Here is a 25,526-nt window from a genome sequence, read left to right as displayed (position 1 = left end):
CTATTTCTGCCTTAAATGTACCCAGTGACTTGACCTCCACAGCGGCTCGTAGCAATGAATTCCACAGATTTACTACCCTCTGACTAAAGTAATTTCTCCACATCTCTGTTCTAAATGGACGTCCTCCAATCCTGAAGTTGTGCCCTCTTGTCCTAGACTCCCCTACCATGGGAAATAACTTTGCCATATCTAATATGTTCAGGCCTTTTAACATTCGGAATGTTTCTATGAGATCCCCCCTCATTCTCCTGAATGCAATATGTGACATCTAAAACCAATTGGCTGTGGAGTTGATGATATGATGTGTCATATTAAAGGGGGTGAATACTGAGGCAATGAATTATTTTGAGTTTTATAGTTGTAATTAATTTAGATCACTTCGTAAAGATCTGTTTTCACTTTGACATGAAAGAGTGTCAAAAAAAGTCAAATTAAATCCTTAGTTTACTCAAGGTTTTAAAACAATAAAACATGAAAACTTCCAAGCTGGGTGACTACTTTTTATATGCACTGTACTTGGTTGAGAGAGGCATGGAGGGCTATGGACTGGGTGCGGATAGATGGTGCGGGTATAAGGTCAGGTTGGCATAGACTAGATGGGCAGAAAAGCTGGAATCTGTACTATAGGCAAGGTGGATGTGGGTTTTTGAGTAAAATATATTGTGTCTCCATCAAAATGCTCATCAGTCTGAAGAAGATCAGGGTCCTAGAAGTAAAAGAGCTTAGCTGACCATAATTACCATCGTCTACCTGTGAGTCTGTTGGGGTCACCTGCTGTACCCGGTGCTCCCAGTGTGGCCTGCTAAAAATATTGGGGTGACCCGACGCAGATTGGGAGACCATTTTGCTGAGCAGCTACACTCAGTCCATCAGAGAATGTGGGATCTCCCAGAAGCTATTCATTTTAATTCCATTTCCCATTCCCATTCCAACATGCCAGTCTATGGCCTCCTCTACTTTCACAATGAGGCCACACTCAGGTTGGAGGAGCAACACCTTATATTCCATCTGGGTATCGATCTCTCAAACTTCCAGTATTGGCACTCCCTTCACCATTCCCCACCCCCTTTTCCCTCTCTCACCGTATCTCCTTGCCTGACCATCGCCTCCCTCTGGTGCTCCTCCCCCTTTTCTTTCTTCCATGGCCTTCTGTCCTATCAGACTTCCCCTTCTCCAGCCTTGTATGTCTCTCACCAATCAACTCCCAGCTCTTTACTTCAGCCCTTCCCTCGCAGTTTTACCTATCACCCTGTGTTTCTCTCTCCCCTCCACCCCACCTTCCAACTCTGACTCCTCATCTTTTTTCTTTCTAGTCCTGCTGAAGGGTCTCGGCCCGAAACATCGACGATACTTTTTCCTATTGATGCTGTCTGGCCTGCTGAGTTCCTCCAGCATTTTGAGTGTGTTGCTAAAACAATATCAACTAGCTTTGGACTCCTATACCATGGGGAAAAGGATCAGAATCAGGATCACTTTATTGCCAGTGTGTGAAACACACCAGAATTGATTGTGGTTTGACACCAAGCATCAAATACAGGACAATACCATAACAGACAACACAATAGTAACCAACAATTTACAGACAATAGTGCAAACAGCCATGAGCAACCAACAATTAGCAAACGTCACATGTGCAAACATCAATAATAAAACTTAAATAAATGTAAAATACAAACAGACTCAATAGTTATCAACAGATCAAGGAAAGCAGGAAAGTCCATTTAACAGAAGTTTTACAGGGACGGTCAGGGTATTACACCTGAGTGAGTTTTGTTGAGAAGCTGGATAGCTACAGGAAAGAAACTTCAGAGACGATGTGAAGTCCTGCTGGTGATGGACTTGTAGCATCTTCCTGATGGCAATTTGGTGAATAGGTGACTGCTAGGATGGGTGGAGGCAGCAGTAATTCTTCCAGCTCTTTTCTTTGCTCTGGCGATGAACAAGTCCTCCAATGTCAGTAGCTGGCAGCCAATGATCTTCTCCATTGAGTGGACCACCGGCTGTAACCAGGACTTGGAGAGGGAGGAAGCAGCGGGAAACAAAACAGTGATTGAGGTGGGCACAACACTCTCAATGATGGCTGAGAAAAATTCATCAGGATACGGCCCGTGACGTTACATTTCCTAAACTGGAGTAGGAAGAACAATTTCTGCTGGGCTTTCCCAGTGATGAGTGTAACATGCTTGTCCACTTCAATGTATTGGTAACAGAAGTGCCCAAAACACTGCTACTGCCTAATTTTAAACATATCTGTAAGATGTTCCCCACCACCAGCACCACCATTTTCACACTCAGAACTGCTCTGCTCTGCAATAGACAACCGATTGATTTCAAGATGAGTGAATCATGTAGCAATGAGATCATAGATTATGGAAAAATATGGCGCCGCAACTGACCCTTCAATCCATCATGATGCTGATAGCCCAATTCAAACTAATCCCATCTGCCTGTAGCTGATCTATATCCTTCTTTCCACTGCATGTTCACTGCTTGTCTAGATGCCTTTTAAATGTCACTATTATATCTGCTTCCACTATGTTATATTGTTCTATAATTCGGGGTGGCACGGTATGCAGTGGTTAGCACAACACTATTACAGCACCGGCAACCCGTGTTCAATTCCTGACACTGTCTGTAAGGAGTTTGTATGGTATTGTGCTAAAGCCTTCGGCACATCTACATGGCAAGGGTGTCTAAGGGTTTTCCACAGTACCCTAGTGATCTTATGTATTACATTACACCGCTGCTGTAAAAAAAATTTCCTGACGTATGTGAGTGATGATAAAGCTGATTCTGATATGGGTCTCTATTGTGATGGAGAGTGGGAAGGGGGCAGGGAGAGGAGGATCATGATTGGGAAAAGGGGAAGGGAGAGGGGAGGGAGTGGGAACCACCAGAAAGACAATCGATAATGATCAATAAACCAATTGTTTGGAATCAAATGACCTTGCCTCATGTCTCAGGGCTGGGTGTGACTGCATCTGTGCCATCCCATGCCCTGGCACTCTTTCTCTGCCACTTGTCCCACACCCCCCCCCCGTGGCACTCCATCCTCACCATTCCCAACATCCTTTGCTCCCCCTAGATTGACAAACTCACTCTGCAATCCATATTGACAAATACAGGACTGTACAGAAGTCTTAGGCACCCTAGCTATACACAGTATACGTGCCTAAGACTTTTGCACTGTACTGCGTGTTCTCCCTATGACTGTGTGGTTTTCCTCTGATGCTCCTGGTTTCCTCACACATTCCAAAGACAGACGTACAGATGGGTTAAAAGGCTAACTGATTGCATGGGTGTAATTGGATAGCATGTGCTTGTTGGGTTGGGCTGGAAGGGTCTGTTACCATGCTGTGTCTCTAAATACGTAATAAAATTTAAATCATACTAATCACAATAAATCACTCCATCCTTTTGGAACAGAGATGAGGAGGAATTTCTTTAGCCAGAGAGTGGTGAATCTGTGGAATTCGTTGCCGCAGACGGGTGTGGAGGCCAAGTCATTAAGTGTATTTAAAGCTGAGGTTGATAGGTTCTTGATTAGTCAGGGTGCCAATGGCTATGGAGAGAAGGCAGGAGACTGGACTTGAGAGGGATAATAAATAACACCATAAGATAAAGGAGCAGGATTAGGCAATTTGGCCCATCAAGTCTGCTCCGCCATTTCATCATAGCTAATCCATTTTCCCTCTTTGCACCAATCTCCTGCCTTCTCCCTATATTCCTTCATGCCATGACTAATCTAGAATCTATCAAGCTCTGCCTTAAATATACCCAATCACCTAGCCTCCACAGCCACCTGTGGCGACAAATTCACCACTCGCTGGCTAAAGAAATTACTCCTCATCTCTGTTCTAAAATGACGTCCTTCTATTTTGAGGATGTATCCTCTGGTCTTAGACTCTCCCATCATAGGAACCATCCCCTCCACATCCAGGCCGTTCACCATTAGACAGGTTTCAATGAGGTCACTCATCATTCTTCTGAATTCCAGTGAATATAGGCCCAGAGCTGTCAAATGCTCCTCACATGACAAGCCATTCAAAGGCGATGTGTTATCTTCAATGTAATGGAAATATCTCCCTTTCAAATAAACAAGGGAATTTTATTTTTTAGAACTAATTTTAATCTATCTGGAAGTCAAAACCAACAAAAAAGTTATTGGTTTTACACCCTGCTTGGTGATTTTTTTACACAAGCCATGAAAGAATGGCAGAGCAGATTCAATGTGCCAAATGGCCCAATTCTGCTGCTCTGTTTTGTAGTCTTAATAGGGAATTAGGAAGGGACACTGATCCGAACAAGAGTTAGAACATGGAGTTTCCTGCAACAGTGAGTCATTGTGGCAACATCTGGGGAAACTGGGACGACATTGCACTCAATACATACACCTGGAGGAAATCTGTTGAAGAGGGAGCAGCGCTACATGAGAGCGACCTCTGCTGTGCCGTAGACAATAAGTGGCAGCTGCGAAAGGAGAGGCCAAACAACCAAAAGACCCAAACACGAACCACAGCCACCACTTACTCATGTCCACACTCATCGGCCTCTACAGCCACCGAAGACAACGGCTTAGGGGTACATCATTCTCGACTCAAGTGTTCACACCACTACTGTGGCAACCGTGAGAAAAAGATTTGGCTTGTATGGTGAAACACCACCATGGACGAGTTGGATTAGATCACCCATTTCCTGGCTGCTGATTTGGAACCTACCTGGTCCTTTGGTTCCACCATGGAGAATACGGCCAAGCCGGAACACAACAGCTCGTTCATACTCCTGGACTATCTGTAAGCAATACCCAATGAACGTCAATGGTTTAACACTCACTAATAACCTATAACACCTCTGATTAACTTTATTTGTCAGATGTACATCAACACATGCAGTGAAATGCATTGTTTGCATCAACAACCAACATAGCCAAGGGTGTGCTAGGGGCAGCCAAGAAGTGTTGCTATGCTTCCGAATCCAACATAGCATGCCCACAACTTACTAACCCTAACCCTAATGAACACTGAGATAAACGGAATATGGACTCCTTAATTTTGTGTTTCATATTCTGTCTTTTTGCTCGTTCTTTCCTGGTGCTGTTCACACGATTGTTTTTTTTGTATGGGCTGGGGTGATGTTCCTGGTGCTGTTCACACGATTGTTTCTTTTGTATGGGCTGGGGTGATGTTCCTGGTGCTGTTCACATGATTGTTTTTTTTGTATGGGCTGGGGTGATGTTCCTGGTGCTGTTCACACGATTGTTTTTTTTGTATGGGCTGGGGTGATGTTCCTGGTGCTGTTCACACGATTGTTTTTTTTGTATGGGCTGGGGTGATGTTCCTGGTGCAGTTCACACGATTGTTTTTTTTGTATGGGCTGGGGTGATGTTCCTGGTGCAGTTCACACGATTGTTTTTTATGTGGGGAGGGTGAGCTTCTTGTTGCTGTTGCATGATAGTATTTTGTGCAGGGAGTTGATATCCTTGCTGCCATTTGCACAATAGTTTTTTTGGGGGGGGTTCTTTTTGTCATTTGCACAATTTGTTTTTTTTTTGCATGGAGGGGCTTGACGTTAGAAACATAAAAACATAGAAAACCTACAGCACAATACAGGCCCTTCAGCCCACCATGCTGAGCTGAACATGTCTTTACCTTAGACATTACCTAATAGTCCTGATAAGAACGTATCAGATGAAATTCTTAATATGAAATCATTTTATAACGGTTCAATATCCAATATTTATGAAATGTTGTTGGGAATGAGAACTGTTTCTTTAGACAAAATCAAAAATCTTTGGGAACAAGATTTACAGACCTCAATTTCTGAAGAAACTTGGAATGAGATTTTTAAATTGGTTAATACTTCATCGTTATGTGCTCGTCATTCCCTACTACAATTTAAAGTGGTTCATAGGACTTGTATGACCAAGCATAAGTTATCTCATTTTTATATGGATATATCTCCCCACTGTGATAGGTGTAACAATGGAGAAGCTTCACTTACTCATATGTTTTGGACGTGTCCAAGTCTTGGAAAATATTGGAAGGAAGTATTCCAAACATTTTCTGTACTCTTTAAAGTAAATTTTAAGCCTAATCCTTTGACTGCCCTATTTGGTATTGTTGGAAGGAAAGATATCATCTTGAAGACATCTGATTTGCACATTCTGGCTTTTATCTCTCTTATGGCTAAGAGGGCGCTTTTGTTTAAATGGAAGGATGCTGTTCTGCCCAATCATGCTCGGTGGTTACGGGATGTTATGGCATGCTTAAATTTAGAAAAGATTCGTTGTTCAATTTCTGAATCTAACCAAGATTTTCAAAATTTGTGGGGGCCATTTTTACATTATTTTCATAACCTTTGACTTCTTGTTAAAGTACAGAATTTGGTTAATAGCATATTTTATGATCTGATAAGTTTTTTTCCCCAAACAGCTTCGACTTTGGTAGTGGGTGTCGATCTCTTTTTTTTAATAAAGTTGTTCATATTCTAACATACGAATTAATCTAATCTATATGAATATAATGTAAGAAGTTCGTTAATGTGATTCAATATACTGTATCTGGTATTATTATATTTTTTCTTTTGTTTTATAATATGTATGCTTTTGGACACTGTATTCTTCTATATAGAAATCAATGAAAAATATTGGAAAAGAAAAGACCCTATCGTATCGGCCTCCACCACCGTCGCCGGCAGCCCATTCCACGCACTTACCACTCTCTGCGTAAAAAACTTACCCCTGCCATCTCCTCTGTACCTACTTCCAGCAACTTAAAACTGTGCCCTCTCGTGTTAGCCATTTCAGCCCTGGGAAAAAGCCTCTGACTATCCACATGATCAATGCCTCTCATCAGGTCACCTCTCACCCTCTGTCGCTCCAAGAAGAAAAGGCCAATTTCACTCAATCTATTCTCATAAAGCATGCTCCCCAATCCAGGCAACATCCTTGTAAATCTCCTCTGCACCTTTTCTACAGTTTCCACATCCTTCCTGTAGTGAGGTGACCAGAACTGAGCACAGTACTCCAAGTGGGGTCTGACCAGGGTCCTATATAGCTAAACTCAATCCCACAATTGATGGAGGCCAATGCACTGTATGCCTCCTTAACCACACAGTCAACCTGTGCAGCAGCTTTGAGTATCCTATGGACTCAGACCCCAAGATCCCTCTGATCCTCCATACGGCCAAAAGTTTTACCATTAATACTATATTCTGCCATCATATTTGACTTACCAAAATGAACCACCTCACACTTATCTGGGTTGAACTCCATCTGCCACTTCTCAGCCCAGTTTTGCATCCTTTCGATGTCCCGCTGTAACCTCTGACAGCCCTCCATACTATCCACAACACCTCCAACCTTTGTGTCATCAGCAAATTTACTAACCCATCCCTCCACTTTCTCATCCAGGTCATTTATAAAAATCACGAAGAGAAGGGGTCCCAGAATAGATCCATGAGGCACACCACTGGTCACCGACTTCCATGCAGAATATGACCTGTCTATAACCACTCTTTGCCTTCTGTGAGCAAGCCAATTCTGGATCCACAAAGCAAGGTCCACTTGAATACCATGCCTCCTTACTTTCTCAATAAGCTTTGTCTGGGGTAACTTATCAAATGCCTTGCTGAAATCCATATACACTACCTCTACTGCTCTTCCTTCATCAATGTGTTTAGTCACATCCTCAAAAAAAATCAATCAGGCTTGTAAGGTATGACCTGCCTTTGACAAAGCCATGCTGACTATTCCTAATCATATTATGCCTCTCCAAATGTTCATAAATCCTGCCTCTTAGGATCTTCTTCATCAACTTACCAACCACTGAAGTAAGACTCACTGGTCTATAATTTCCTGGGCTAAATCTACTCTATTTCTTGAATAAAGGAATAACATCTGCAACCCTCCAGACCTCCCAAACCTCTCCCGTCCCCATTGATGATGCAAAGCTCATCGCCAGAGGCTCAGCAATCTCCTCCCTCACCTCCCACAGTAGCCTAGGGTACATCTCATCCGGTCCCAGAGACTTATCCAATTTGATGTTTTCCAAATACTCCAGTACATACTCTTTCTTAATGTCTGTATGCTCAAGCTTTTTAATTCTCTGTAAGTCATCCTTACAATTGCCAAAACCCTTTTTCGTAGTGAATACTGAAACAAAGTATTCATTAAGTACCTCTGCTATCTCCTCCGGTTCCATACACACTTTTCCACTGTCACACTTGATTGGTCCTATTCTCTCACGTCTTATCCACTGCTTTTCACATACTTGTTGAATGCCTCAGGGTTTTCCTTAATCCTGCTTATGAAGGCCTTCTCATTGCCCCTTCTGGCTCTCCTAATTTCATTCTTAAGCTATTTTCTGCTAGCCTTATAATCTTCTAGATCTCTATCATTACCTAGTGTTTTGAACCTTTGGTAAGTCTTTCTTTTCTTTTTGACTACATTTTCAAGAGCCTTTGTACACCATGGTTCTTGTACCCTGCCATCCTTTCCCTGTGTCATTGGAACGTACCTATGCAGAATGCCATGCAAATATCCCCTGAATATTTGTCACATTTCTGTCATGCATTTCACTGAGAATGTCTTTTCCCAATTTATACTTCCAAGTTCCTGCCTGATAGCTTCATATTTCCCCTTTCTCCACTTAAACGCTTTCCAAAATTGTCTGTTCCTATCCCTCTCCAATATTTTGGTAAAGGAGATAGAATTGTGATCACTATCTCCAAAATGCTCTCCCACTGAGAGACCTGACACCTGACCAGGTTCATTTCCCAATACCAGATCAAATACAGCCTTTCCTCTTGTAGGCTTATCTACATACTGTGTCAGGAAGGTTTTATACTGTGTCAGGAAACCTTCCTGACACACCTAAAAAACTCCACTCTATCCAAACCCCTTGCTCAAAGGAGATGCCAATCAATATTTGGGAAATTAAAAATCTCCCACCACGACAACCCTGTTATTATTACACCTTTCCAGAATCTGTCTCCCGATCTGCTCCTTGATGTCCCTGTTACTATTGGGTGGTCTATAAAAAACACCGAGTAGAGTTATTGACATAACATAGAACATAGAACATAGAATAGTACAGCACATTACAGGCCCTTCAGCCCACAATTTTGTGCTGACCCTCAAACCCTGCATCCTATATAACCCTCCCACCTTAAGTTCCTCCATATACCTGTCTTGTAGTCTCTTAAACTTCACTAGTGTATATACCTCCATCACTGACTGAGGCATTGTATTCCACTCTCTGAGTAAAAAACCCTCCTCTAATATCCCCCTTGAACTTCCCACCCCTTACCTTAAAGCCATGTCCTCTTGTATTGAGCAGTGGTGCCCTGGGGAAGAGGCACTGACTATCCACTCTATCTATTCCTCTTATTATCTTGTACACCTCTATCATGTCTCCTCTCATCCTCCTTCTCTCCAAAGAGTAAAGCCCTAGATCCCTTAAACTCTGATCATAATCCATACTTTCTAAACCAGGCAGCATCCTGGTAAACCTCCTCTGTACCCTTTCCAATGCTTCCACATCCTTCCTATAGTGAGGCGACCAGAACTGGACACAGTACTCCAAGTGTGGCCTAACCAGAGTTTTATAGAGCTGCATCACTGCAACACGACTCTTAAACTTATGAAAGCTAACACCCCATAAGCTTTCTTAATTACCCTATCTACTTGTGAGGCAACTTTCAGGGATCTGTGGACATGTACCCCTAGATCCCTCTGCTCCTCCGCACTACCAAGTATCCTGCCATTTACTTTGTACCCTGCCTTGGAGTTTGTCCTTCCAAAGTGTACCACCTCACATTTCTCCAGGTTGAACTCCATCTGCCACTTCTCTGCCTACTTCTGCATCCTGTCAATGTCTCTCTGCAATCTTTGACAATCCTCTACACTATCTACAACAACACCAATCTTTGTGTCGTCTGCAAACTTGCCAACCCACCCTTCCACCCCCACATCCAGATCGTTAATAAAAATCACGAAAAGTAGAGGTCCCAGAACAGATCCTTGTGGGACACCACTAGACACAATCCTCCAATCTGAACGTACTCCCTCCACCATGATCCTCTGCCTTCTGCAGCCAAGTCAATTCTGAATCCACCTGGCCAAACTTCCCTGGATCCCATGCCTTCTGACTTTCATGACTAAGTCTACTGTGTGGAACCTTGTCAAATGCCTTACTAAAATCCATGTAGATCACATCCACTGCACTATCATCATCTATATGCCCGATCACCTCCTCAAAGAACTCTATCAGGCTTGTTAGACACGATCTGCCCTTCACAAAGCCATGCTGACTGTCCCTGATCAGACCATGATTCTCTGAATGCCCAGAGATCCTATCTCTAAGAATCTTTTCCAACAGCTTTCCCACCACAGACGTAAGGCTCACTGGTCTATAATTACCCGGACTATCCCTACTACCTTTTTGGAACAAGGGGACAACATTCGCCTCCCTCCAATCATCCGGTACCATTCCCGTGGACAACGAGGACATAAAGATCCTAGCCAGAGGCTCAGCAGTATCTTCCCTCGCCTCGTGGAGCAGCCTGGGGAATATTCCATCAGGCCCTGGGGACTTATCTATCCTAATGTATTTTAACAACTCCAACACCTCCGCTCCCTTAATATCAACATGCTCCAGAACATCAACCTCACTCATATTGTCCTCACCATCATCAAGTTCCCTCTCATTGGTGAATACTTAAGAGAAGTATTCATTGAGGACCTCGCTCACTTCCACAGCCTCCAGGCACATCTTCCCACCTTTATCTCTAATCGGTCCTACCTTCACTCCTGTCATCCTTTTGTTCTTCACATAATTGAAGAATGCCTTGGGGTTTTCCTTTACCCTACTCGCCAAGGCCTTCTCATGCCCCTTTCTTGCTCTTCTCAACCCCTTCTTAAGCTCCTTTCTTGCTTCCCTATATTCCTCAATAGATCCATCGGATCCTTGCTTCCTAAACCTCATGTATGCTGCCTTCTTCCACCTGACTAGATTTTCCACCTCACTTGTCACCCATGGTTCCTTCACCCTACCATTCTTTATCTTCCTCACCGGGACAAATTCATCCCTAACATCCTGCAAGAGATCTCTAAACATCGACCACATGTCCATAGTACATTTCCCTGCAAAAACATTCACACCAATTCACACCTGCAAGTTCTAGCATTATAGCCTCACAATTTGCCCTTCCTCAATTAAAAATTTTCCTGTCCTCTCTGATTCTATCCTTTTCCATGATAGTGCTAAAGGCCAGGGAGCTGTGGTCATTGTGCCCCAGATGCTCACCTACTGAGTGACCCCTTCCTGTTTCTAACTTCCACCCACAGAGACTCAGTAGACAATCCCTCCATGTCTTCCTCCTTTTCTGCAGCTGTAACTCTATCTGTGATCAGCAGTGCCACACCCCCACCTCTTTTGCCTCTCTCCCTGTCCTTCCTGAAACATCTAAAGCCTGGCACTCTACGTAGCCATTCCTGCCCCTGAGACATCCAAGTCTCTGTAATGGCCACAACATTATAGCTCCAAGTACTGATCTACGCTCTAACCTCACCCGCTTTGTTCATGATGCTTCTTGCATTAAAATAGACATACCTCAAACTGTTGGTCTGAGCACATCCCTTCTCTATCACCTGCCTATTCTCCCTCTCACACTGCCTACAAGCTTTCTCTATTTATGAGCCAACCACCCCTTCCTCCATCTCTTCAGTTCAGTCCCCACCCCACCCTCCCAGCAGTTCTAGTTTAAACCCTCCCTGCCAGGATATTGGTCCCCCTCGGATTCAATTGCAACCTGTCCTTTCTGTACAGGTCTTGCTTTCCCCAAAAGAGGTCCCAATGATCCAGAAATCTGAATCCCTGCCCGCTGCTCCAATCCCTCAGCCACGCATTTATCCTCCACCTCATTCTATTCCTATACTCACTGTCATGTGGCACAGGCAGTAATCCGAGATTACTACCTTTGTGGTCCTGCTTCTGAACTTCTTTCCTAACTCCCTGTAGTCTGTCTTCAGGACCTCCTCCCTTTTCCTACCTCTGTCGTTGGTACCAATATGTACCACGACCTCTGGCTGTTCTCCTTCCCACTTTAGGGTATTGTGGACGCAATCAGAAACATCACGGACCCTGGCATCTGGGAGGCAAACTACCAATATTTCTTTCCTGCATCGATAGAGTCACCTTTCTGACCCCCTAACTACAGTGTCCCCTATTACTGCTGCCTTCTTTTTCAATCTTTTTATTAGTTTCATAGAATATAAACATAACATAGCAATACTACAAAGTTGTTGAGAATACATTGTTATACTTAACATGAATAATTATAAAACCAAATAGTATTTAATCGACAAAACTCCCAATCATGTAGGTTACCAATGAATAATACATGACAAAAAGAAAATATCTAGACAAAAATCATGAAAAAGGAAAAAAAAAACAAAAAAAAACAAAACCTCCTCAAAAAAAAACTAATCTAAACAGAATTAATCAACTAAACTGAAAAAGACCTGCTGCCTTCTTCCTTTCCCTACCCTTCTGAGCCACAGGGCCAGACTCTGTGCCAGAGGCACAGCCACTGTTGCTTCCCTCAGGTAGGCCTTCACCCCCCAACAGTACTCAAACAGGAGTACTTATTGTTAAGGGGGACAGCCACTGGGGTACTCTCTAGTATCTGACCCTTGCCCTTCCCTCTCCTGACTGTTACCCACTTAACTGTCTCTCGAGGCCCCAGTGTGACTATTTGCCCAAAGCTCCTCTCTATCACCTCCTCGCTTTCCCTGACAAGACGAAGGTCGTCGAGCTGCAGCTCCAGTTCCCTAACCCAGTCCCTAAGGAGCTACAGCTGGACACAGTGGCACAGATGTGGCTGTCCGGGAGGCTGGGAGTCTCCCGGACATCCCACGTCTGTCACCCAGTGCAGAGCACTGGCCTCACAGACATACTTCCTGTTTCTATTCTTCACAGGTAACCTATTTCACCTCGACCCGTTATCCCCTAAGCCCCGTTGAGCCAAACCCCTCCTACTCTGTCTATCTCTACTCCATTGCCCGCTCCTCCAATGCCCACTCTATAAAGCTGTCTCCTTTTAAACTCTTCGCGCTGGTCTAACTTGTTGACGTCCACGCACTTCCACAGTCGTCCCTCAATCAAGCCACTGAAGAAAAAGCTGCCTCCTTTTAAACTCTTCATGCTGATCTAACTTGCTGATGTCCATGCATTTGCCCTATTTGTTCTTGTTGCTATTTGCACTATTTGTTTTTTTATATGGAGGAGTTTGACGTTCTTGCTGTTTGCACAATTTGTTTGACGTTCTTGCTGTTTGCACAATTTGTTTTTTTGTATGGAGGAGTTTGACGTTCTTGCTGTTTGCACAATTTGTTTTTTATATGGAGGAGGTTGACGTTCTTGCTGTTTGCACAATTTGTTTGACGTTCTTGCTGTTTGCACTATTTGTTTTTTTGTATGGAGGAGTTTGACGTTCTTGCTGTTTGCACAATTTGTTTTTTTATATGGAGGAGGTTGACGTTCTTGCTGTTTGCACTATTTGTTTTATTTTGTATGGAGGAGTTTGACGTTCTTGTTGCTGTTTGCACAATTTGTTTTTTTGTATGGAGGAGTTTGACGTTCTTGCTGTTTGCACAATTTGTTTTTTTTATATGGAGGAGTTTGACGTTCTTGCTGTTTGCACTATTTGTTTTTTATATGGAGGAGTTTGACGTTCTTGCTGTTTGCATGATTTGTTTTTTGTATGAAGGGGATTGATGTTCTTGTTGACATTTGCACGATTGTCTTTTGTGTGGGGGGGATTAATATTTTTTTTACTTTGAACTAGTTCCATGGTCCTTCTTTGTTTTGTGGTTGTCTGTGGGGAAGATGAATCTCAGGGTTGTTTTCTCCAGTCCTGCTGAAGGGTTTCGGCCCGAAACATCAACTGTACTTGTTTCTATAGATGCTGCCTGGCCTGCCGAGTTCCTCCAGCATTTTGCATGTGTTGTTTTGGATTTCCAGCATCTGCAGATTCCCTCTTGTTTGTTCTTTACCGTATACATCCTTTACATCCGTATACATCAGGAAGGCAGTGAAGCAACTCTCCTGTGGCAAAGTGCCAGGACCCGATGCAATCCCTGCTGAGGTATACAAAGCAGGAGGCCCTGTCATGATGCAAAAGCTGACTGTTCTCTTCCAGTCCATGTGGAAAAAGGGATAGGTTCCACAACAGCTGAAAGATGCCAGCGTAGTCCACATCTACAAGAGGAAAGGCGACCGCCAGTCTTGCAACAACCACCGAGGCATCTCCCTCTTGTCCATTGCGGGGAAGATTCTGGCCCGCGTCCTGCTCAACCGCCTTCTCCAACATCTTGAGCAAGGTCTGCTCCCAGAAAGCCAGTGCGGCTTCCGTGCTGAACGTGGGACTGCGGACATGATTTTTGCTGCGCACCAACTCCAGGAAAAATGCCAGGAGCAACACAGCGACCTCTTCGTGACCTTTGTCGATCTAACCAAGGCTTTCGATATGGTCAGCAGAGAAGGCTTGTGGTAGATCATGGAGAAGTTTGGCTGCCCCAGCAAGTTCATTACAATCGTCCGGCAGTTCCACGACAGTATGATGGTGAAAGTTCTGGATGACGGCGACGAGTCGGAGGCCTTCCCATTGACAAATAGCATCAAACAAGGCTGTGTTCTTGCCCCAACTCTGTTCAGTATGGTATTCTCTGCCATGCTGACAGATGCCTTCCGTAACTACGAAGAAGGAATTCACGTCAGGTACAGGACTGACGGCAGGTTGTTCAACCTTAGGCGCCTGCAGGCAGTTACAAAGGTGCGAGAGACTGTCATCAAAGACTTGTTGTTTGCTGATGACTGCGCACTCAATGCCAGCACAGAGCAGGAGATGCAGCGTGAAATGGACTGCTTCTCACAAGCCTGCGACAACTTCGGACTCACTATCAGCACCAAAAAGACTAAAGTTATGTACCAGCCTGCCCCAGGAAAGCCATACCAGGAGCCGCGCATCACGGTGAAGGGCCAGAACCTCCAGGCAGTCGACAACTTCACCTACCTGGGCAGCACACTCTCTCGTGCAGTGAATATAGACGCTGAGGTCAACAACAGGATTGCCAAAGCCAGCGCCACCTTTGGGAGACTCCATGAGAACGTCTGAGAGTGGAGAGGACTCAGCCTTACCGCCAAGCTGAAGGTCTACTGTGCAGTGGTCCTTACCACCCTCCTTTACGCCAGCGAGACCTGGACTGTCTACAGCAGACACGCCAAACAGCTCAACCACTTTCACCTGAGCTGTGTCCGCAGACTCCTCCACATCAGGTGGCAGGACGAAGTCCCCGACACGGAAATCCTGGAACGAGCTGGGCTCTGCAGCGTCTACACCCTCCTGCTGAAAGCCCAAGCCAGGTGGGCTGGACATGTGGTCAGAATGCCAGACAGCCGATTGCCTAAGCAGCTGCTGTACGGAGAACTGTGTCAGGGCAAGCGCTCAGTCGGGGGGCAGAAGAAACGTTACAAAGACTGCCTCAAAGCGTCCCTCAAAGGCCTGGGTGTCGACATCAACACGTGGGAGACGCTTGCCCTCGACCGTCCAGCTTGGCGCAGCAAGATCACCACAGCAGCCCGTGCAGCTGAAGTCAGGCGCATCATCGAGGCGCAACGAAAGCGTGCTGTGCACAAGGCCCGAGCAGCATCCACTGCCACGACAGCACCCACCCACTTGTGTCCCACATGTGGGCGAGCCTTCAGGGCCCGGATTGGCCTCATCAGTCACCTCTGGACCCACAGCCACCAAACTCCCATTTGACTTTGAAGCCATGGTCATCTTCGACTACGAAGGACAAACAACAACAGCACATCCTTTGATAATAAATGTATTTTGAATCCTTTGAATCCTAATCCCTATGTCTTTGGATTGTGGGAGGAAACCCGAACACCCAGAGGAAACCCACACAACTACAAGGAGAATGTATTCTTCATTATTCCTTTTCTAATACTCAGAGACTGCATAAAAGTGAATTATTTCCTTTAAATGATACTGCTTCTATATATGATGACATTCCTTTTAAAGTTACGGATTCTTTTAAATACTTAGGTATTATCATCACTAAAAATTGTGGAGTCCTTTATAGAGCTAATTTAGTTCCCTTAGTGGACTTTATGAAGCAATTATTTTCTAGATGGAATCCACGTACAGTTTCGTTAGCTGGTCGAATTCATGCAGTTAAAATAATGATTTAACCAAAATTTTTATATGTATTTCAAAGTATTCCTATTTTTCTAACTAAGAAGTTTTTTGATCAGGTTGACTCTATTATTTCATCTTTTGTTTGGAATAATAAAAGACCAAGAATTGGAAAATATCATTTACAAAAATTAAAAAAGGTTGGAGGTCTTGCGTTGCCTAATTTAAGAATGTATTATTGGGCTGTTAATATACGTTATGCGTGTTCTTGGTTATATTGGACTGATAAAAATGAATGTCCACCATGGGTTGATCTAGAATTGAAAGCTGTGAAACAATTTTACTTAACTTCATTACTAGGAGCTCCTTTACCTGTACAATTAGCCAAAATTTCTATTCTAAATATATACCCTTTGATCAAGCAGTCATTACGAATTTGGTATCAGTTTCGTAAGTTTTTTAATCTTAAAAAATTTAACCTTCTTAGTTTAATTTATTAAAAATATTTATTTAAACCTTCACATAGTGATCCTACTTTTTCTCTTTGGAGGAATAAAGGAATTTATTCCTTTATGGATCTGTTTCAAGAAGGCCGATTGATGTCCTTTGAGAAATTAGTAACTAAGTATTCTCTCTCATGCTCACACTTTTTGTAATATCTTCAGGTCAGACATTTCTTACAAGAATATTTAAGTAATTTTCCATATATACAAGATTCTGACCTGTTAGACATTATTTTAAAAATGAATCTTTTAGTGAAAGGTTTCATTGGGAAAACTTATAATTTACTATTACAACAGGATAATTATTCTTTACTTAAGATTAAGCAAGATTGGGAAAGAGAGCTTAACATGACCTTGACAATAGAGGATTGGTTGCGCATTTTGAAGTTGGTTAACTCTTCTTCGATTTGTACCAGTCACTCTCTAATTTAATTTAAAATTGTACATCGTTATTATTTGACAAAGGAGAGACTGTGTAAAATATTTCCTAATGTTAATAGTCAGTGTGATAGATGTAAAACTGAGACAGCTATATTGACACATATGTTTTGGTCGTGTTCTGTATTGAAACAGTTTTGGAAATCTATTTTTTCTACAATCCTTAAAGCTTTAAAAATTAATTTACAACCTAATAAATTGACAGCTTTGTTCGTTATAATCCCTCAATATATTCACAGTGTTTCTATATCAGACCAATATGTAATTGTATTTGTCACACTATCGGCCAGAAGAGCTACTTCATTAAAATGGAAAGATGCTTCTGCTCCCACTATGATTCAATGGTTTTTAGGTGGTGTATGTCTTAGTTTGGAGAAAATCAGAAGTTGAACTTTTGATCCTCGATTTGACTTTGAGAAAATGTAGGGCTCTTTTGCCCACTATTATCATTTGATTTGAGTTAATTAAGATGGTCCCCTTCTGATTCTTGGGAAAATGGATTTGGTTGGCGGATTGGTGTCTTTCTTTTATGGAAGCTTGTATGGCGTATAGCTCCGGGGTTGTGCTCCAAATGGGGTTTTTTTGTTTGTTTTTTTGTTGGGGTTATTTTTTTGTTTTAGTTAGCAGGGGTTCTTTTTCTTTCTTTCTTTTTTCCAAAAAAATAGCTTTAACATTTTGTTTATTTATTATTATTGATATATTGCTTAACTTGGTTGATAGTTTAACTCTTATTGTACATATTGATATGTCGACTCGATTACTTCAATGTTTTTTTTTGTTGTTGATGTTCAATAATCATTAATAAAAAGATTTAAAAAGAAACTTCCTTCAGACAGCAGTGGAAATTGATCAGTGATCGATGACACTGTGAAATTTTGTGCTAACCACTACGCTAACATGCTGTCCCTTAGGGTCCAGGTGCAAAGTGTTTTGTTGCTAGTCAGGATCGAATGTCTGACAGTAAGATGAACATTGTGGGATTGAGAAGGAATGGATGACAGTGGTAGACTTTTGGAGTAGTGATCCAGGGGGATTTAGGGCATGAGTTCAAATCCTGTGACACAAACCAGCAGAGATCAGTGTATGACCCAGTGCCTCACTGCACTGCACAGGACTCCACAGGTATCAGTGTTTGTGGGGTTTGGAAGCGGGACTGCAATGACACTTGAGATCTCCACCCTTCTTTTCCCCCATCTCCTGTTCGTGGACCATTTGCCCCACTTTAGGGAGGAGGCTACGAAGCATCCACATCAGACCCATCAGACTCAAAAACAGTGACTTTCCCAAGCAGTAAGATTAATCAACACTCCACCCACTAACCCACCCCTCCACACCCCCAACCACCACTACTTTATCATTTCCTGTCAGTCACTTTATGTACAGACACTCCTGTGCCTAGTGTCTCTTTATGGACATACAGTCAATCTACGCTATCTTATGTATTTATATTTATTGTGTTTTTTGCTGTCATTGTGTGCTTTGCCTTATTGTGTGTTTTTGTACTGTATCAGATCCAGAGTAACGATTATCTTGTTCTCCTTTACACAATGCCTCCTACTTGACTTCCTGGTTTTACTCCCCAGATGAGCAGAAGATGTGCACAGAGGATGACTAGCTGAGCATCTCAGATAGTTACTGCACAAACAGACAATGGTCGAGCACCTTCGTTACATCAGTCTCAAAAGACAGCATCTCCTGGTGGCCACCCACTTCCCATGTCTGCTCCTGGCCTCCTCCACTGCCGCAGTGAGGCCACTCTCAGGACAAGGAGCAGCTCCTCATATTCCACCTAGATAGCCGCCAACCTGATGGCATAAACATCAGTTTCTCCAACTTGTGGTAACCACAGACCTTTTTCTTCCCCCTACCCACTCCACTGCCAACACCTTTTTTGTTTTCCTACATTCTGGTTACCCTCTCACTCCTTCTCTTCTACCCCCCCCCACCCTCATGACCAACGCATCGCCTCCCGCTGGTGCCCCTCCTCCTTCCCTTTCTCCCTCGGTCCACTCTCCTCCCCAATGATTCCTTCTTTTTTACCTTTTCCATCTATCACCTCCTAGCTTCTCACTTCAACACTCCTCCTCCCCCATCCGCTCACTTCCCCCCTCACCTGGTCTCATTTAACACCTGCTCCTCCCCTTCCGCCCCACTCTTATTCTGGCTTCTATCTCTTCCTTTCCAGTCCTGATGAAGGGTCTCGGCCCGAACCATTGACTGTTTATTCCTTTCTGTAGATGCTGCCTGGCCTGCTGAGTTCCTGCAGCATTTTGTGTGTGTTGCCAAAGAAACACTTACCTTAATACAGAGCCAGATGGACAGGGGGAAGGTTGCAAGTATGAAGACTATTGAGCCGATGATGAGAAGCCATTCACCCCATCTAAACCCTGGCAAGAGAGTCATAGTGTTGAGAATCCTTACCATGAACAATAAGAATGAATGTGCAGATTGTTTTTATTACTTAACCAACCAATACCTTCTGATCTCTGTTCTTCTTTTGTGTTTTCCTCCAGGTTCAGTGCATTCAGACGTCTCTTGAAGTGACTCATTTCTGCCCCAGGCTGGAAGAGCTGTTGATCCCTGAAAGGCACAGGCGACAATCAGTAACAGATAAGCGACCACATTCAGACACTGGGCTGGGCTAAGTCGAGGTTAGGCATTGCATGTGGTCCAGTAGATCTGCCAAGGTTGCTACAGGACTGAGGCACTGCAGTATCATGGCATCGTGCGCTGCCAAGTTTCTTAAAAGGGGCCACTGTCCTCAATATACAGGATACAAACCACCCTATACTGTATTGACAGGTGGTCAAGAAGGCGTCTGGTCTGTCGACCTTCGTTCATCAGGGGAACAAACTTATTATTTACTTAATTAGAGATACAATGTGGAATGGGCCTTTCTGGTCCAACAAGCTGCACTGGCCATCCACCCACCTATTGAACCCTGGCCTAATCACAGGACAATTTACAATGACCAATTAAACTACCAACCAGTACGTCTTTGGATTGTGGGAGAAAACTGGAGCACCTGGAGGAAACCCATGTCCTCTTGGATATATAAACTCGAATTGAACTCTGAACTCTGATGCCCCAAGTTGTAATAGTGTCTCACTAACCATCCCGCCCCACAGAGAATGGTGAGATGGTGAGCGTGAATTCACAGGGAGTACAGTGTGGGACAGTTTAAGAACAGTTATTTTGGACAGAGAGCACTAGCATTATTTTGGGAAGCTAATATATCATATGTGGTAGCCTCCTGTGCTTCCCTGGTATTGAGTTACTGTTTGTGGTTGACTGATGGACACATTACCGGCTGGGAGTAGCAAGGATAAGCAAGGGGTGGGCAGGGTCGTCACTCCAGAATTTTGATAGAATACAGAACGTAATAGCCAGTTCAGGCCCTTCGGCCCACAATATTATGCCAACCTTTTAATCTTCTTTAAGATTAATCTAACCCTTCCCTCCCACATAGGCCTTCATTTTCCTAACATCCACGGGCCTACCTGAGGGTCTCTTAAATGCCCCTAATGTAACTGCCTCTACCACCGCCTCTGGCAGAGTGTTCCATGTACCCACACTCTCTGTGTATAAAATCCTACCTAAAATCCCCCTCTACACTTTCCTCCAATCACCTTAAAATTATGACTCTTGGTATTAGCCGTTTCTGCCCTGGGGAAAAGTCTCTGGCTGTCCACGACTTCATATTCTTCATTTTCCAGGACCAAGAACGACAGAACGCAGAATAAGCCTCTCGGCCCCTCCAGCCTAACATGTCTCTTAACACGACCAAGAGCAATCCTTTAGACTAAACGGTTAATCTCTAGAACAATGTACCTGGGAAAGAAGACTGGTAAACCTTTCTCATTCAGAACATCGCTGCTAGACATTTAACTAAAACCAGGATGAGGGAGCATACACTAGCTACTCTGCATTGGCTTCCTGTATCTTGTAGAATTGATTTTAAAGTTCTCTTACTGGTTTTTAAAGCCTTCGATGGTCAGGGACGGGAGTACATCACAAAATTGTTTCTGTTTTATAATCCCGCTCAAGCTCTCAGGTCTTCTTCCATCGGTCTCTTAAACGTAAATGATCTCCCTCAAAAAATAATTGGCAGGCCAGCTTTATTGAACCAAGCTCCTAAACTGTGGAACTCAAATCCTAAAACTATAAGGGATGCAGACTCAGTTGACACTTCTAAACACCAGCTCAAAACCTATTTATTTAACCTTGCTTTTAACCAACATCACATTGTCTTTTATTTTCATGTTTATTTTTATTTCATTTTCATGTTTGTAATTACCATTGTAAAGCACTTTGAACAACATTGTATGAAAAGTGCTCTGTTAATAAAATTATTATTATTAAGTACGCTTAAGTCATAAAAATCGGTTATCGAATCAGTGTCTCCATCAGCTCAGAAACAGGCCATTTAGCTCAGCATAACCGCACTTGCTCAACATTCTGCCCATCCTGTAATGGTCTATTTGAGCATCCATCTGAATACCTCACAATAGTCTCTAATTCCACCACCTCCTCTTTCAGTGAGTTGCAGGTACCAACCGCCCTCTCTATAAGAAACGTCTCCCTCAGGTCCTCTTTAAAATTCCTCCCTTTCACCCTAAGCCAACACCATTGGGTTTTCAATACCCCTGCCACACGATGAAGATTATTACTATCTGGTTAGTCTATGCCTCTCATAATTTTATAAACCTCTGTCAGACACCTCTTGGCTTGCCTTGCCTAACAAGCACAGCCTACCCAGTTTCTTCCCATCACTAAAGTCGTACAATGCAGACAACCTGAAATTCGTCTTCCCCCACAGACAGCCATGGAACCCGTTCAAAGTGAGAAACATCGTATCACAGCTGCTCTGCCCGTGACCGCAAGAAAACGCAGGGAGTTACGGACACAGCTCAGCACATCACAGGGCCCAGCCTCCCTCTATAGACTCAGTCTACACTTCTCACTGCCTCAGTGAAGCAGCCAGCATAATGAAAGAGCCCTCCCACCCTGACATTCTCTCTTCTCCCCTCACCCATCGGGCAGAAGATACAAAAGTCTGAAAGCACATACCACCAGGCTCAAGGACAGCCTCTATCCCACTGTTATGAGCCTCTTGTACAAAAAGGTGGACTCTTGGCATCATAATCTACCCCATTATGATCTTGCACCTTTCGTTTACCTGCACTACACCTTCTCTGTAGCTGCCCTTGCCAGTGACCTCTAGATCATAAGGATGAGAGTGAATAGATGTGTGAACGGACGGAGAGATGTAGACGTGGATGGATGGCCAGATAGACTGGGACAGGCAGCTAGATAGACCATAAAACCATAAGACATAGGAGCAGAATTAGGCCATTCGACCCATTGAATCTGCTCTGCGTTTCATCGTGGCTGATTTATTATCCCTCTCAGATTCATTCTCCTGTCTTCTCCCCATAACTCTTAACACCCTGACTAATCAAGAACCTATCAACATCCGCTTCAAAGGTACATAGCGGTTAGCACAATGCTCCTACATTTCAGGGTGTTCCAGAATTGCGAGTTCAGTTCCAGCAACGTCTGTAAGCAGTCTGTATATCGTCCCGGTGGAATGAGTGGGTTTTCTCCGGTGAAAGTGTTTAATTGGAGTAAAGGGAAATATGAGGCTATCAGGCAGGAAATTGGAAGCATAAATTGGGAACAGATGTTCTCAGGGAAATGTACAGAAGAAATGTGGCAAATGTTCAGGAGCTATTTGAGTGGGGTTCTGCATAGGTACGTCCCAATGAGACAGGGAAAGGATGGTAGGGTACAGGAACCATGGTGTACAAAGGCTGTTGGAAATCTAGGCAAGAAGAAAAGAAAAACTTATGAAAGGTTCAAAAAGCTAGGTAATGATAGAGATCTAGTAGATTATAAGGCTAGCAGGAAGGAGCTCAAGAAAGAAATTAGGAGAGCCAGAAGGGGCCATGAGGATGCCTTGGCAGACAGGATTAAGGAAAATCCCAAGGCATTCTACAAGTATGTGAAAAGCAAGAGGATAAGACATGAGAGAATAGGACCAGTCAAGTGTGACTGTGGAAAAGTCTGTATGGAACCGGAGCAGATAGCAGAGGTACATAATGAGATGAGTACTGTGCTTCAGTCTTCACTATGGAAAAGGATCTTGGCGATTGTAGGGCTGACTTACAGCGGACTGAAAAGATTGAGAATATAGATATTAAGAAAGAGGGTGTGCTGGAGATTTTGGAAAGCATTAAGTTGGATAAGTCACCAGGACTGGACAAGATATACTCCAGGCTACTGTGGGAGGCGAGGGAGTAGATTGCTGAGCCTCTGGCGATAATCTTTGCATCATCAATGGGGACGAGACAGGTTCTGGAGGACTAGAGGGTTTAAGATGTTGTTCCATTATTCAAGAAAGGAAGTAGAGGTAGCCTAGGAAACTATAGACCAGTGAGTCTTACTTCAGTGGTTGGTAAGTTGATGGAGAAGATCCTGAGAGGCAGGATTTATGAACATTTGGAGAGGCAAAATATGATCAGGATTAGTCAGCATGGCTTTGTGAGAGGCAGGCCAGGCCTTATGAGCCTGATTGAATTTTTGAGGCTGTGACTAAACACATTGATGAAGGTAGAGCAGTAGCTGTAGTATATATGGATCTCAGCAAGGCATTTGACAAGCTACCCCATGCAAGGCTTATTGAGAAAGTAAGGAGACATAGGATCCAACGGGACATTGCTTTGTGGATTCAGAACTGGCTTGCCTACAGAAGGCAAAGAGTGGTTGTAGACAGGTCATATTCTGCACGGAGGTTGGAGACCAGTGGAGTGCCTCAGGGAGCTGTTCTGGGACCCCTACTCTTCATGATGTTTATAAATGACCTGGATGAAGAAGTGGAGGGATGGGTTAGTAAATTTGCTGATGACACAAAGGTTGGAGGTGTTGTGGATAGTGTGGAGGGCTGACAGAGGTTACAGCGGGACATTGGTAGGATGCAAGACTGGACTGAGAAGTAGCAGATGGATTTCAACCTGGATAAGTGTGAAGTGGTTCATTTTGGTAGGTCAAATTTGATGGTAGAATATAGTATTAATGGTAAGACTCTTGGCAGTGTGGAGGATCAGAGGGATCTTGGGGTCTGAGTCCATAGGACACTCAAAGCTGCTGCGCAGGTTGATTCTGTGGCTAAGAAGACATACGGTGTATTGGCCTTCATCAACTGTGGGATTAAGTTTAGGAGCCGAGAGGTAAATGTTGCAATTATATAGGACCTTGGTCAGACCCCACTTGGAGTACTGTGCTCAATTCTGGTCACCTCACTACAGGAAGGATGTGGAAACCATAGAAAGGGTGCGGGGGAGATTTACAAGGATGTTGCCTGGATTGGGGAGCATGCCTTATGAGAATAGGATGAGTGAACTCAGCCTTTTTTCCTTTGAGTGACGGAGGATGAGAGGTGACCTGATAGAGTTGTACAAGATATTGAGGGGCCTTGATCGTGTGGATAGTCAGAGGCTTTTTCCCAGGGCTGAAATGGCTAGCACAATAGAGTACATTTTTGAGGTGCTGGGGAGTAGGTACAGAGGAGATGTCAGGGGTAAATTTTTTACGCAGAAAGTGGTGAGTGTGTGGAATGGGCTGCTGGTGACGGTGGTGGAGGAAGATATAATAGGGTCTTTTAAGAGACTCCTGGACAGGTACATGGAGCTCAGAAAAATAGAGGGCCATGGGTAACCCTAAGTAATTTCTCGGGTAAGGACATGTTCGGTACAGCTTTGTAGGCCGAAGGGCTTATATTGTTCTGTAGGTTTTCTGTGTTTCTTTGTTTCTAACTACTCACCTCCACGGCATGCACTCTTTTGGCGAAATGCTCATAATAAATAAAATAAAATGCGTGTGAGGGTTGTGGAGGCAGAAATAAGCTGCTGGGATTGATGAAACAACACACGGCAAGTCAGGGTACAAGGTGACCTGGGATATGCCTGTGGGCTGGGAGGGTCCATCGCCATGGCGACTCTCACTGCGGCTTTTGTGGGCTGGGAGGGTCCATCGCCGTGGCGACTCTCACTGCGCCCCCTGTGGGCTGGGAGGGTCCATCGCCGTGGCGACTCTCACTGCGGCCCCTGTGGGCTGGGAGGGTCCATCGCCGTGGTGACTCTCACTGCGGCCCCTGTGGGCTGGGAGGGTCCATCGCCGTGGCGACTCTCACTGCGCCCCCTGTGGGCTGGGAGGGTCCATCGCCGTGGCGACTCTCACTGCGCCCCCTGTGGGCTGGGAGGGTCCATCGCCATGGCGACTCTCACTGCGCCCCCTGTGGGCTGGGAGGGTCCATCACCACTGTGACACCCAGTGCCCTCTGTGGACTGGGAGGGCATCAGTGCCATGTGACCCGCTAGGTCC

General features: G+C 44.1%; 1 protein-coding gene across 2 annotated transcripts in view; it reads right to left on the bottom strand.

Annotated features, from left to right (window-relative positions):
• The window catches only part of LOC134347452 (stomatin-like), a 58,865-nt gene extending 39,088 nt beyond the window's left edge, over positions 1-19,777 (bottom strand). For both annotated transcript variants that reach the window (XM_063049772.1, XM_063049773.1), the window contains exons 1-3: positions 19,621-19,777; positions 19,443-19,531; positions 4,719-4,791 (exon numbers count right to left, since the gene is read on the bottom strand). In XM_063049772.1, the coding sequence (XP_062905842.1) occupies positions 4,719-4,791; positions 19,443-19,531; positions 19,621-19,693 (235 nt within the window). In that variant the 5' untranslated portion in view covers positions 19,694-19,777. The remainder of the gene's footprint in view (positions 1-4,718; positions 4,792-19,442; positions 19,532-19,620) is intronic.
• Between the last annotated feature and the right edge of the window lie 5,749 nt (positions 19,778-25,526).

Source organism: Mobula hypostoma, chromosome 6 (assembly GCF_963921235.1).
Source record: "Mobula hypostoma chromosome 6, sMobHyp1.1, whole genome shotgun sequence".
NCBI lineage: Eukaryota > Metazoa > Chordata > Chondrichthyes > Myliobatiformes > Myliobatidae > Mobula > Mobula hypostoma.
The sequence above is the reverse complement of the archived record's forward strand: the minus strand, read 5'-3'. Positions and strand labels throughout refer to the sequence as shown.